The 15,182-nt window shown below is 37.4% G+C and overlaps 1 protein-coding gene across 12 annotated transcripts in view; it reads left to right on the top strand.

Moving 5' to 3' along the window:
* The window catches only part of YAP1 (Yes associated protein 1), a 124,984-nt gene that overhangs the window by 94,805 nt on the left and 14,997 nt on the right, over positions 1-15,182 (top strand). For 3 of the 12 annotated variants that reach the window (XM_021926468.2, XM_017948899.3, XM_021926476.2), the window contains 2 exons: positions 2,365-2,558; positions 5,997-6,044. In XM_021926468.2, the coding sequence (XP_021782160.1) occupies positions 2,365-2,558; positions 5,997-6,044 (242 nt within the window). The remainder of the gene's footprint in view (positions 1-2,364; positions 2,559-5,996; positions 6,045-15,182) is intronic. The other 9 variants (XM_021926471.2, XM_021926470.2, XM_021926477.2 and 6 more) reach the window with 3 other exon arrangements.

Raw genomic sequence — 15,182 nt, 5'->3', positions numbered from 1 at the left:
CTTGAACATAATTGGCGCTGAAAAGTAGTTGAGGATAGAGGTAAAAAAAGATTGGCCAGGTTTTGACAATTGGGAAGAACGCGAGTGATGAGTATACAAGGATTCATTATCTGTATTAATTTTTCTACTTTTCTGTGTTTATGGAAATTACCTTCAAAATGTAAAATATATGTTTGGAAACATAAAAATATATTCCTAAATAGCTCATGGACTTAAATGTAAGTCACCATAGAAATTACACGTTTTTGGAATAGAACAGTTATGAATTATACTATTTCAAAACATGTGGGATGCAGGTAAAGCAGGACTTAAGGGTAAATTAATTGACTTAAGTCTTCCAAAAAAAGATTGAAATGAATTAAGTTCAACTTAAAAGTTAGAAAATGAAATACAGAAAAGCTGGAGGGAAAAAAATAAGAGCAGAAAAAAGGGAACTAAGTGAATAATGCAGTCATCTTATATTAACAGGTAGCTGAGAAGATTGGATTGAACCAAGGCATTATTCTGAGAGAGACTGGTCTGTAATTTTCCTCTCTGTAATATCCTTGGTTCTGTCTCGGTACTATGCTAGCCTGATAGAAGAATTGGGCAGTCCTGAGCCAGGTATGGTGCTTGCCTGCAGTCTCAGCTACTTGAGAGACAGACAGTAGGATTGTTTGAAGCCAGGTGTTTGAGACCAGCCCGGGCAACATAGTAAGACAGAAAAGGAAAAAAAAAAAAAAAAAGTGTGGTAATCTAAAGAGAAATTAATAGGACTTCTCTATTGTCTTAAATAGTTTCTGCCTCAGTGAGAAACTACTCAATTTATGTAGAAATGGCTCAGTATTTTTTCAGCACGCACTTCGTACCAGATGCTGTGCTAGGTATTGAGGACACGTAGATGACTAGGATATGGCCCATACTCTGGCACTCAGTCTGAGGGAGCATATAAATTTGTAAACAAAAAATTAGAATCAGGCAGGAAACGTCAGTAGACAATATGGAAACGTTCCCAGGCAATTCCTTGAGAGAAGAAAATTTTTAATGTATAGGATGGACTCAGCTTTGTGAGTTTTTTCCTCAAGTAGTCTCCAAGAAGAAATGGCATTTACCAAGCAGCCAGTCTGTTATAATGGGACACATTAAAAATCACGAGGAGTTTGCTGTGTGACTGGGAGACCATTAAGTTATAAGAGCTGTCAGTGTATGTTATTTAGGATTTTTGTAGCAAGGTTTATATGAGAGATTGGCCTGTAATTTTCCTTTCTTTTAATATCCTTGTATGGTATCAAGGTTATGCTAGCCTTATAAGTGTTGGAAAATATTCTATCCTTGTTATGCTCTGGAAGAGATTGTGTAAGATTGGTGTTATTTCTTCCTTGAATGACTACAAAGCCATTGGGACCTGGGGTTTTCTTTAGTCAATGTGTACTAAACATTTAGTAGAAAGAGTGACCCAAAATTTCAACTTAAGTCGAATATGTATCTGAAAAGGTTTATTATTTTTACTAACATTTTCACATAAAACTTCCCTCTGCCCACTGAGGTTAATCCACAGTTTGATCAGTGTTGTATCAGTGACAGAAATTCACCAGTATGAAAACCCAGTCCGTTTCTGACCACCAAATAGTGTATTACAGCTTCAAAAAAAAAATTTTTTTTTTTTGCTATCTAGGGTTTGTGCTGTGTGTGCCGTGGTGTCAAATGAGACAAATCTGTGTCATCCAAATACTTGTGAACTCAACTTGATATGAGCAAGCATCATATCATTTTAATCTACTTGCTTTATTGGGATGTGTATGTGGATATATTAAGGGCTGATTATTTTCATGGGCTTTGCTGCTTGGAATGCTTTGTCTTAGTTTTTGTGGATGAATTTTTAATTACATTTTTATATTTCATAAGAAGTAATGAATTTACATCATTCACACTTCAGAAGTTATAAATAAGGTTCTCCAGCTTTGTCCTTTAGTCACCCAGTTTCTCATCTCTGGAACCAAAAGATGTTAGTTGCTTCTTAGCTATTCATCAATTTTTATATTCTCTGAATATGCAATATATATTCACTCCCACTCCCTCCCCTCTTTTTTTAACACTTTACCTTGCTTTTAATTTAGTAAGTCCTTAGAAACTATTCCTTATCATCATTGCCTGTTAAAACTACCTCTTGTTTCTTTTCTCTTGTGACTTCCTTGTATCTTGTGACAACAGTAATAATAAATTAATGTAGTCATTGTAATATTGATGGATTTTTAGGTTATTTCCAGTCTTCCTGCCCAGAAAAGCTACATTGAATATCCCAAATTGCTTTTGAATAATTAAATTATCATTTTTTCTTCCTTCGCTAGTTTTTTAGGACAGATTTTTTTTTTCTTTTCATTTCAGCCATGAACCAGAGAATCAGTCAAAGTGCTCCAGTGAAACAACCACCACCCCTGGCTCCCCAGAGCCCACAGGGGGGCGTCATGGGTGGCAGCAACTCCAACCAGCAGCAACAGATGCGACTGCAGCAACTCCAGATGGAGAAGGAGAGACTGCGGCTGAAACAACAAGAACTGCTTCGGCAGGTGAGGCCACAGGTTAGAAACCAGCCTTCCACTTTTTGGGGTTTGTTTTCTTAAAGTTGGGCAGATTGCATTTTAACATTTATTAGTTACAGAGGAATGTTGTCTTTGTAAAACTGAGCGACACAGAAGCATTCTATCCAGCCCTGTCCTTGTCTTAGTTTCGTGACTGTGAATGGCCTTTGATCAGGTTACAAGGGATGTGACTTGGAAACCTGTATCGTGAAGAGCTGTTTTGGTCATGGTCATTGCAATTGAGCAAAAAGTGAAGGAAGCAAGGATGCTTTCTCTAACCTACATGGAATTATGGATTGCTGTTTTTCTGAGGATTTCACTAAAGGGGAAATTCTAGAACATCACTTGGGAGAAAATATCCTTTATTAATAACTTATGTGGTGGGATACACCAATGTGACATTTCTCAAATGAAATATACTTCAGTATTACCGAATCTAAGAATTTTCATTTAAAACAAAATAAATATTACCTTTGGCCAGGTGCGGTGGCTCACGCCTGTAATCCCAGCACTTTGGGAGGCCAGAGTGGGCAGATCACTTGAGGCCAGGAGTTCAAGGCCAGCCTGGACAACTTAGTGAAACCCCATCTCTACTAAAAATATAAAAATTAGCCAAGTGTGGTGGCGCACACCTGTAATCCCAGCTACTCGGGAGGTTGAGGCACAAGAATCACTTGAGCCTCAGAGGCAGAGGTTCAGTGAGCCAAGATTGTGCCACTGCGCTCGAGCCTGGGTGACAGAGCGAGACCCTGTCTCAAAAATAAAAAAGTTATCTTCAAGTTTAGAAGATGCCAGTGTGCTTTAAAATGACCTGCTTATGGATGTTTTTTTATGTTGGGAAAAGTAGGACATAGCAGTAGAGAGCTTGAAGCCCTTTAATCACCATTTCTATCAGCTTTCTTCTAGAAGGTACTGTTGGTCTTTATGTTCCTCATATATATAATTAATGTCAACATTAATTTTTACTTATTTCAGAGTGGTTAAATCTAAGTTCAGTTATTGGGGATAAGGTCTTTTGTTAAGTAGTGTAGATATTTTTTTAATTTCTATATAAAATTTTTTTGAATAGATAATAGAAACATGGTATAATAGTGATAAATGTACGAAAGGTGAAAGTAGACTCAAAATAAGAGCTTTTCCCTGTTTTTCTGGTTCTCTCCTATGGGGCCTGAATAACTATGAGTTTCTTAGGTTTTTTGTTTTTTGTTCATTTTTCCAGAGATATTCTGTTTACATACATAAAATACATGTATCTATGCTGTTTTTTCCCCACCTAAATCACAGCATGCTAAGTATAAACATTTAAAAATCATCATACGCGGCCAGGCATGGTGGCTTATGGTGGCCCATGCCTCTAATCCCAGCACTTTGGGAGACTGAGGCAGGAGGCTTCCTTGAGCCCAGGAGTTTGAAACCAGCCTGGGCAACATGGTGTGAGACCCTGTCTCTAAAAAAAAAAAAAAAAAAAAACACAAGTCTACATTTCTGTTACCAGGAAGTAGGCACTTAAAGGTCTGTTTTTTTGGGTTTTTTTTTTAGGGCTATATTTTAAAAGTATCTCTTGAGTGTCAGTAAAAATATATGAACTCAGTACTATCTGAACTCTGATTTGGGGTTTGAGGAACTGGTATTTAAGGAGTTAAATTAAGCCATGGCTTCTGAGACAGGCTCACTTTTAAACTGTGCTTTGTCGGTAATCTGTCCATACAGCTCTAGTGTGATTGGCATCAAAGGTAAACCCTGATAGAAGGAGTAAGACAATATGTGCCAACATATGATGTCAGGAACTTGTTGGGGCTCAGAAAATGATGCTACAAAATATGATTCTTTGACAGACTAAACTAAGGAAGCAGCCTCAAGTTCTCTCCCAAAGCACAGGATGAGGCTGTTCTTTGAAGTTCCTTTATCTACCTAGAAACCAGACCCCCCAAAAAGGAATACAATTGCCGTTGATCCCCTCCCCAAAATTTCATTAACCAGAGAAGACTGAAACTTGTATGACAGAGGAAAAGACTAAAAATTAAATATCACACCTAGAAAGCTCAGAGGAACTTTGCCCAGACTATTGTCTGTTCTCAGATCCCATTCAGTTTCCAAAGAGAATTATTTACTAACCATTGTCTGAGCACTGGGCCCATTCATTCTTCCTACAAATCATTTACTGCCCTTCAAAATGGCCTCATTTCCCTCATGTTCCCTTCCCCTGTGAAGAAGGGTATTATATAGTATCTGGAACTTAGTTATTGGGTAATCATTCTCTTGCAATTTCCCCCATACTTGGGTACTTTAAATAAATTTGTATGCCCTTTTCTCCAATTAATTTGTCTATTAGTTCATTTTCAGCGAACCTTTAGAGAGCAGAGGGGAAGTTTTCCTTTTGGCCCCTATGAAGTGATCTTGAAAGAAATGTTTCTTTATCTGACATAAAAAAGATGGAGAAAGGAAGCATTATTGTACCTCTGACTTTCTAACAAATTACCATAAAGAAGATGTTTCACCTGCTATTGTTAGAACACGGTAGAACCATCAAAAATATAATTATGTGGCTAATAGAAAAAAATAAAGCAATTTAAAAATGTTTTATGTAACCTATTTTCATTGTTTTTCATTTTGTTGTTACCGAGTAGTAGTTGTTCTGAGTAAATACAGGTCTCAATTTCACTATGAATAAAAACTGTCAAAATCAAAAAACTAAAAAACAGTTCTTTAATTACTAATGTTAAAATCATTACTGTTTTTAAGATAATTTGTAAAGTCTAGAAATGGGGCCATTCGCCATTTTGTTTTATGCCATAGATCATCCTGGGGTTTTTTGGTGGGCAAACGCTGCTATTTGTAAAACTCTACTTTCAAAGAATTTCCCTAAATCTTAATTCTCAATCTTACTCTGGGTGATGGGTCCTGGACAGAATAGCTTCACTTCCTTTAAAGGTAACTTCTTTGTTTCATCTTTACTACCTACTGTGTCGTCTTTTCTTATGTTGAAGTTGACAGACCTGCTCTATTCTCATACTAATAGACTATTTTTTGGATTTTTTTTTAAAGTAATCACAATGAATTCAGTGTATCTTAAGTCTTTTGGCTTCCTGTGAACTTCTTCCATTGATAGTTTATCTTACCACTGAAACATCAAATATATTGTATCTGCTTTATCTAATACTCAGAAGCAAAGAACCTTCGTGACCAATATCAAATTTTTTTTAGTTCTGACACCTAAAGTCTTGCTGTCCTATCCTCAATGCTGTTAAAAACTTCTGAGGTTCCAGTTTTGTTATATGGTGACTCCATTGGCTCCTGTCTTCCTCAGTCTGCTTCTTCTTGGGTAGCTTGGGAATTCTGTGCTATGGTGATATGTCTGGATACAATTTGTAAGTCAGCCTACACAGCCAGACCATGTGGCTTAAAGTAATTTTTATCCATCTTATTTTTTACTCTTAGGCAATGCGGAATATCAATCCCAGCACAGCAAATTCTCCAAAATGTCAGGTAGGCTCTTATCTGATGTTTTAGCACTGGAAAAAAAAAAAAGATATTAAATTAGGAAAGATAAACTTACATTCCAGGGTCCTATCCTTATTGGACATTAGTCCAGAGTATAACTTTGAGCCATCTTTGATACTGAGGTTAACATCGCCCTTCCAAGAAAGTCTACACAGTCTGCTCCCTCCCTGCTCCTCCTAGGGAGTTTCTGTTTGTTTTGATTCCATGGAGGTCTTTTTTATTCTATATTTAAATGTATTGTGTCTCAGTCGTACATCCTATCAGCTTCTAGGTATGTCTAATTTTTATTTGAATAGCTTAAATAGTATGTGTAATGATTTAAAGGAATTAATAAATTGAACAGTAACAAAAGCAGTACTTACTTGGGTAGGCTAGTTTAGGAAATTTTAGTCATGATACTATGTGGAAGAGAAAAATTCTTTCTAGTGGACATTCTAAAGGAAAAACATCAAAATTATCAGGAGAGGGTCTGCCTGGATAGTGTTTCAGGTTTTCTTGTTGGCTTTTATCAGCATTCTCTGATGGACCCCAGGGAGCCCTGGTTGTGAAGGCATCTTATTTAGAAGGAAAGATTGTGGCCATTTTTTCTTCTAACACAGGCACTTGTCTGACTTGTGGGAAGAATCTCATTCTTAAAACCAAAAAGATTTTAGGTGTTTGGGGTCTGCAAGATTAGAAGAAATTTGGAGCCAGAGGATCATTCTACTTCTCTTGGGGCAAAAGCAACCATAAAATGCCTCACATTCTATGTAGCTTATTCTGCACTAGGCTAAATAAGTACATTGTTTTAGAATCTGCTGTAGAAGTAGGAGTTGGCAAAATTCTGCTCATTTTGGATACTGTTAAGTTGTCCATTGGGGCACCATGATGATAAAAGTCAGATACAGTCTTCATAGAGACCAGTTAATTTTGTGAGAAGGAAAATCTCTATTCTTCTTTATCTGTCTCATAAATGCCTCCATTCATCAAAAGACCAAGCAAGGGATAACTCATAATAACCCATCTTCACCAAAGTCAAGCATAGACATTCTTATGATGAGGGGGCACTAATATCCCATTTGACTGTGAAGTGCAGCATAGCATTGGGTCTTTATAACATGAAGCCATTTTTTTCTTTGCCATTTCTCTGAAGTGTTTTGTTTTGTTTTGTTTTGTTTGTTTTGTTTTGTCTTTTTGTTTCATTTTTGAGACAGAGTCTCGCTCTGTCGCCCAGGCTGGAGTGCAGTGACGTAATCTCGGTTCACTGCAATCTCCACCTCCTGGGTTCATGCCATTCTCCTGCCTCAGCTTCCCGAGTAGCTGGGACTACAGGCGGCCGCCACTACGCCCAGCTAATTTTTTTTGTATTTTTTAGTAGAGACGGGGTTTCACCATGTTAGCCAGGATGGTCTCAATCTCCTGACCTCGTGATCCGCCTGCCTCAGCCTCCCAAAGTGCTGGGATTACAGGCGTGAGCCACCACACCAGGCCTGAAGTGTTTCTGAAAGAAGACTTTTATTCATGATAAATGAAATAGAAACTAATATAGGAGCAGAAATTAACTCAAAGGAGATTTGGATTCAGGTAAAAAGTCCTCCATGCCATAAAAATGTTGAACTTGTTTCCTTTTTTCCCAAGGTCTTATACCCTGAATCTGGTAAATAGTCAAGTTCTTCTTGATCTTTGTTTCATACTTCAATAGAAAAGTAAATCCTTACTGTTATTAAAATTATTAGGAATTCTTAGATTTTTTTAAATAGTAAAGCTTTAGAAAAGATGAGCCTTATTAGTAGTAAAGTTTCTAAGATGGGAAGATTAGTGGTAATTACTTAGATTTGCCCAGACCACAGCAAAAAACTTGAAAGAGGTTTTTTAAAATCTTTGCATATGCTGGAGATTAAAATACTGGTTTGTTATATATGCTTTAGTTGTCAATGTATAATATTTACCTGACATAATTGTGGAAAATTAACAGTTAAATGTATGAAAATCAAGTATAGGGTTATATTTGAAATAGCTCAGATCAAGAAATCTGGAGGTATTTGTATGAGGAAAGCATGTGTATATTTTTCTCATGTTGTTATTTTCTAAATAACCATAAGGTAGTTGTCAGGAAATAGATCACAAAGAAGAGTCGTATCTTTTTCTTTCTTCTTCTTCTTCTTTTTTTTTTTTTTTTTTTTTTTTTTGAGACGGAGCCTTGCTCTGTTGCCCAGGCTTGAGTGCAGTGGCGTGATCTTGGCTCACTGCAACCTCCGCCTCCCGGGTTCAAGCGATTCTCCTGTCTCACCCTCCTGAGTAGCTGTGATTACAGGCACCTGCCACCACGCCCGGCTAATATTTTGTATTTTTAGTAGAGACGAGGTTTCACCATGTTATCCAGGGTGGTCCCCATCTGTTGACCTCGTGATCCGCCTGCCTCGGCCTCCCAGAGTGCTGGGATTACAGGCGTGAACCACCATGTCTGCCCAGAAGAGTCATATCTTAAGTGAAGATGGCTTTAAATAGTGTTTCTCAGAATAGTCAAGAAAGCTAGAAAGGATATTTCAGTCCCAAAGAACAGAGGGTATAAAGACATCATTCAATATCTGAATACCAGACACTGTTGTTCAAAGTTACTGGTTCTTTAAGTTATACTTTTCTAATAGATATTAATGCAGCTGAGTTAGCAAGCAATAGTGAGAGCAGTGTCATTTTCTAATGACACATCATATACCTCATATGCTGTGGGATGTGGAAAGCCACCAAACTTCAAAATGCTTATGAAGTACTACAAAAGCTGTCTTTAAGTACTTCCAGCAGGATTAACAAATCACGTGGCTGTTGTAGGGTGCTGTGTACACTAACATCAGTATGAGTGAGGTTAATGGAAAATTCCAAGATCCATGGGCTTAGTGATACTGAAATGTAAAATTTTGAAAAAACTTTAAAGGCATTTATATATCTTCTTAGTTAAATATGGAAATTATCACCTTAATTTATTACACTGTGTTGGCAGAATTTTAGAAAAATTCATCCTTACAGAGCTTAACTTTTTATTTTTATTTTTATTTTGAGACGGAGTTTTGCCCTTGTTGCCCAGTTGGAGTGCAGTGGCGTGGGTGATCTTTGCTCACCGCAACCTCTGCTTCCCGGGTTCAAGTGATTCTCCTGCCTCAGCCTCCCAAGTAGCTGGGATTACAGGCATTCGCCACCATGCCCGGCTAATTTTGTATTTTTGATGGAGATGGGGTTTCTCCATGTTGGTCAGGCTGGTCTCGAACTCCCAACCTCAGGTGATCTGCCCGCCTTGACCTCCCAAAGTGCTGGGATTATAGGCGTGAGCCACCGTGCCCGGCCAAAGAACTTAACATTTTAATTTCATTTTGATTACTTAAGATTTTTATGTTTCAAAAGCAATTTCCATTCTCAGAAGAAACTTTTTGAAACTGTAAACATCTTTGCTTTGTGAGATTGAGCAGTTAATGCTATTTTCTAGCTGTATCTCTGTCACACATCAGTGCTCACTTGTAAATTGGAGAGACCTTTTGAGCGAGTGGATTTAGGAATGCACTCTAGCTTCTGTTTCAAGGTCTTTTGAGAGAAGCACTTTGAGGAAAGATAGTCCCCCTTGAGTGCGAACCCTTCTACCTTCTCTTGTGCTTAAGAATATGGTTCTTGGACTGGGGGCGGTGGCTCACGCCTGTAATCCCAGCAATTTGGGAGGCTGAAGCGGGTGGATCACCTGAAGTCAGGAGTTTGAGACCATCCTGGTCAACATGGTGAAACCCTGTCTCTACTAAAAATACAAAAATTAGCTGGGTGTTGTGGCAGGTGCCTGTAATCCCATCTGCTCAGGAGGCTGAGGCAGGAGAATCACCTGAACCCGGGAGGCAGAGGTTGCAATGAGTCCAGATCGTGGCATTGCACTCTGGCCTGGGTGAAAAGAGCAAAACTCCATCTTAAAAAAAAAACAAAGAGAGAGAGAATTTGGTTCTTGGTATCTGGGGTTCCCTAGTACCTATGAGATCAAGTTTAAACTCTGCAACTGGCTCATGGTCTGTGGTCAGTAGCCTTCTCACTCACTGGTTCCAGTTAAGCCAGTAACTCTTCCAGTAGCTAGATGCACTCTGCTACCTTGTTGCTGTTACTCTGCTCACAAGCTTTTCCCCATAGTAAGAACCTTGCTTATACCCTTTCTTACCAGTAAAGATTCTTCATTTCTCTTTTTTTTTCCTTTTTTTTTTTTTCTTTTTTATTATACTTTAAGTTCTAGGGTACATATGCACAACATGCAGGTTTGTTACAGATGTATACGTGTGCCATGTTGGTGTGCTGCACCCATTAACTCGTCATTTACATTAGGTATATCTCCTAATGCTATATCTCCCTCCCCCCTCCCCCCTCCCCTCTTCATTTCTCTTTTAAGGCTTTGGGTGAGATTCATTCCCAAGTGCCCTTATGAGAATTCTTGAGGCAGGGCACAGTGGCTCACGCCTGTAATCCCAGCACTTTGAGAGGATGAGGCAGGCAAATCACCTGAGGTCAGAAGTTCGAGACCAGCCTGGCCAATATGGTGAAACTGTGTCTCTACTGAAAATAGAAAAATTAGCTGGGCTTGGTGGCATGCACCTATAGTCCCAGCTACTCAGGAGGCTGAGGTGGGAGGATGGCCTGAGTCTGGGAAGTTCAGTGAGCTGAGATCGTGCCACGACACTCCATCCAGCCTGGGTGACAGAGTGAGAGTGCCTCAAAAAAAGAAAATTAGAGAATTCTTGAAACTACTCAGAAATAAGGACAATACTGCTGTATAAAGACATCTTAACTCAGTAGCCAGTGTAATTCCAGTTTAGGTGGTCAAAAGTGATATGGGATTACTTTGTTTCTGGGCAAGTAATTGCTTCAGTCTGTATAGAAATTACAGTATAAATATTTTGCAACTATTGAATAATGTGTAATTGCCTTTCCTTATGGGTGGTAATGAATAGACAGCAGGGTCAGTCACTGGTTTAATGAATGATAAAGCCCACAGTATTGCTGTTGAGGTTATTGTTCTACACCATTACCTCTCAGTACTGAAGAGGTTCAGATGTTCACAGTTGTAGTTAATGAGAACAAAATAATACCATTGTTCTGACCTTTATGAAAATAATTGCCAACAACCATTTTTTTTCCTGAATTTAGTAAAAGTAAAATATTTGGAATTTTTCCTTTCAAACTGTCTTTCATGTTAGCTTTTCAAATTCCTGTTAATACTTTTTCTAACATTATCTTTCTCTTTGAAGTTCTAATATTAAATAAATCATGGATTTTTTGAATGTTTTCCAATGGATATATTATGTTTTATTTTTAATGGGTATGTTGAAAACTTTGTATAAGAGGGAAGATTTAGCCTCACACCCTGCACACTTTTAACTGGCTATTTCATTTGTTTTTTCACTTGTTTTTTCATTTGCTTTTTCATTTGTTATTTCACTTGCCTCTTCCTTGTTATTTGAACAGTGCCGTAGTAACTTTGAGACCATGATTAAGTAATACAGATTACAAAAGGCCTAATTCCAGAAGTCTGTGAGAAAGAGTGTAGAATCCTAGGATAATGCTAGGGAACACCAAACTGCCATCCTGTTTTGGATGTGACTTTTCAGAGTTTAAGATTATCATACAGTTCTCATAACTGTCCCCGAATCCATGTGTATACTTTTTTTAATCAAAAAAGTTGTTCTGAAGTTAAAGCTTCTTTGGTAAATGGCATAAACGTTAAAAAAACATAAAGCATTGGCTCAGTGTTTTAATGACTTTAGAAATAATAAAATGTTCTATTATAGTTTAAAGCTGTGTTGGAAAATGAGGTATGGCAAGACCTCTAAAACAGTTGGAAGAAATGGCATTTTTTTCTATTTTTAGAATTGTTGACATAAACTGCTATCACTAAGGCAAACTATTTACAAGACATATATCTTTAGAGTTATTCTCCTTTTCTAAATTTGGATTTTTAGTTCACTAAGTGAGTCTTCCTTAAACAAATTGATTACCACCCTCCCTGCAAAAACTCTTACTCCTATGCCATATATCATCCAGAAACGGATACACTCTTGTGTAATGCAGTATTTGCTAAAGACAGAATAGCTTTAAGAAAGTAACATTGACTAGGTAGCTCCCCGAGTCATTAATTCTTATTTTATTTATTTATTTTTTTGAAATGAAATTTCGCTCATCACCCAGGCTGGAGTGCAATGGCATGATCTCGGCTCACTGCAACCTCCGCCTCGTGGGTTCAAGTGATTCTCCTGCCTCAGCCTCCCAAGTAGTTGGGATTACAGGTGCACACCACCACGCCCAGCTAATTTTTTTGTATTTTTAGTAGGGACAGGGTTTCACCATGTTGGTTAGGCTGGTCTTGAACTCCTGACCTCAGGTGATCCACCCGCCTTGGCCTCCCAAAGTGTTGGGATTACAGGCATGAACCACTGCTCCTGGCCTATGTTAATATTTTTATATGCAGTGAATATAATGTGTTTCATTGGGTTCAATAAGGAAAATAAAATAGTGTTGATATTTAAGGAAATTGCTAGACATGGGGTAGGGAAATTGCATATATTTATATAAGAAAATAGGCCAGCCTTTTTCTCCCCTTCTTAACAATATGTCTTTGTAGTTCAGTCTTGCCAAAAAAAACCAACAACCTCTACCTCCCACACAGTCACACGTGCATGAGTGTGTACACACTCAGATAACGAAGGTTTCAGGAGGCAGATCTTAGACGTGAAGTGGAAGTTTCGGAATGTATCCTACTCCATGTTTTACCTAGTCAGATTATGAAGGAGAATGACCGTGAAGTTAGACAATTGAGAAAGAGTTTTCTCCTGTAAGGTGTCCTGCTTCTAGAGAGAAACAGTTAAATCATGTGTTTCCATCGTGAGTAAGTGTTACAATTCCTTGTATTCTTAGCAAAGGATTGTAAATGTGAAAGGGAAGTTACCATAGGAAACTAAGAATTTTAGATGTAAAATAGTGAAAATTTGTTTCAGGGTTATCTAGACATTTTGCTAGTTACTTTTAAAAAATAATATGGATAAGCATGAAGTCAAATTAATCTGAATTTTTAATCAAAAATATTTTATATAAATTCTCCATTTTATTGCATTTAAAAATAAGCCTGTATATATCTTACACCTGTGTAAAAGAATGCCAGTTATATTTCAATAGAGTAATTTATCAAAACACATTTTCAGTGAATATCAACATTATTTCATAATTGGGTAAATCTGGCATAGCTCTTTTGTAGACAGTCCAGTTATATCCTGAGCCATTAACCTTGGGACATAATTGGATTGTCTACAAAACTGATTTTAGTTCAGACATTTCATGTTGAAAGTTACCTCTATCTCTAAGAAGTTTTTGGATTATTTTATCCTGAACACAATGCCTAAAATTAGAATACTGGACTAAAAATACAAGTTTGTTAAACTTCTGTTTTCCCAAAGGTAACTAGGATAAATAGTTTGACAAACTTTCAAAACTTCGGAAATAAGTTACAGGAAATTAAGCCAAAATATAATCATGCTTCTGTTCTGTATTTCAAAGGTCAAATAGTTTTTTCTAACTGAAGCAAGTATTTTTAGCCATTTTCTTCTGTAATAATAGAAAAATGTGGTAGCTTTTCCCATTGAGCTTGTAAATCTTAGCTAATCTGGGACACATTTGGAGTCAGAGCTATCTGCGCTATAAGTAAAACTAAGGGTCCCAGTTTGTTCTGGAGGAAACTTTGCAGGGTGGTTCATAAAAGAAAACAAGAGTTTGCCTGCTTTATTTTGTGGACTTTTATGGAACCAAGACCTAGCCATAAGCCATTGACTCTTCTTACATTTCCCTCCTCTCATGTAAGTAGCAATATAATTTCCCAGAAGGCAAAAAAGATGCTAAGATCATGTATTTTTGGTAGTTAAGGTATTTTGGCCTTACATAAAATTGATGCCTTGATCCACATCATTTAGAAAAATAATGAGAAAGGCAGTAAAAGTAGTCAGTAGTCTGGAAACACTTAGAATATTTTTAGGGTTTTTAAAATTTTTTAGAGTATCCAAGAGAAACGAAAGCATGTGTCTACACAAAGCCAAAATGTAGAAACAACCCAAATGTAGAAACCACCCAGATGAACAGATAAACAAATGTAATATATTCCCACAGTGGAATACTAGTTAGCCATAAAAAGGAATGAGCTGTGTGGATATAACATGAATGAATCCCGAAGTTATCACACTAAGTGAAAAAGTACATGCTGTAAGATTTTATTTTAGAAAATTCTATAAAATACCAACTAATCTATAATGACAAAAAGCAAATCATTAGTATCTGAAGGTTGAAGTAGGGGAGGTGAGAAGTAGTGGGATAAAATTTTAAGGATGATTTTTCTTTCTTTCTTTTTGAGACCGAGTTTCGTTTTTATTGTATAGGCTGGAGTGCAATGGCGCAATCTCAGCTACCACAACCTCCACCTCCCAGGTTCAAGTGATTCTCCTGCCTCAGCCTCCTGAGTAGCTTGAATTCAGGCACCCACCACCACACCCAGCTAATTTTTTGTATTTTTAGTAGAGACAGGGTTTCTGCGTGTTAGTCAGGCTGGTCTCGAACTCCCAACCTCAGGTGATCTGCCCACCTCAGCCTCCCAAAGTACTGGAATTACAGGTGTGAGTCACTGCACCTGGCTGAGGATGATTATCTTGATTGTAGTGGCAGCTTCACAGGTGTATACACATTTCAAAACTCATCAATTCATGCACTTTAAAATTTATTGTACATCAGTTATCTATCAATAAAACTTTTCAAAATTTACTTGGAATATCTAATCACCTGTAACTGAAAGTTTCAAAACTCAGCTGAGTATTTATACCTTTAGTATGCTATCCATAATCTGCATATATGTTGTTTGTATCATTGGCCTTGTTACATTATAGAGTCATCCCCTAGGGGATTGGTTCCAGGAATCCTCACGAATACCAAAATCCTCAGATGCTCAAGTCCCTTGTATGGATACTATTCGCGTATAACCTACATACATCCTCCTATATACCTTAAATCATTTCTAGATTACTTACAATAATACAATGGAAATGCCATGTAAAAGCTGTTACACTGTTATAACTGTATTGTTATTCTGTATTGGGA

The sequence above is a fragment of the Papio anubis genome, chromosome 12, assembly GCF_008728515.1.
Source record: "Papio anubis isolate 15944 chromosome 12, Panubis1.0, whole genome shotgun sequence".
Lineage (NCBI taxonomy): Eukaryota > Metazoa > Chordata > Mammalia > Primates > Cercopithecidae > Papio > Papio anubis.
Note: the sequence above shows the minus strand (reverse complement) of the source record. Positions and strands in the feature narration are given on the sequence as shown.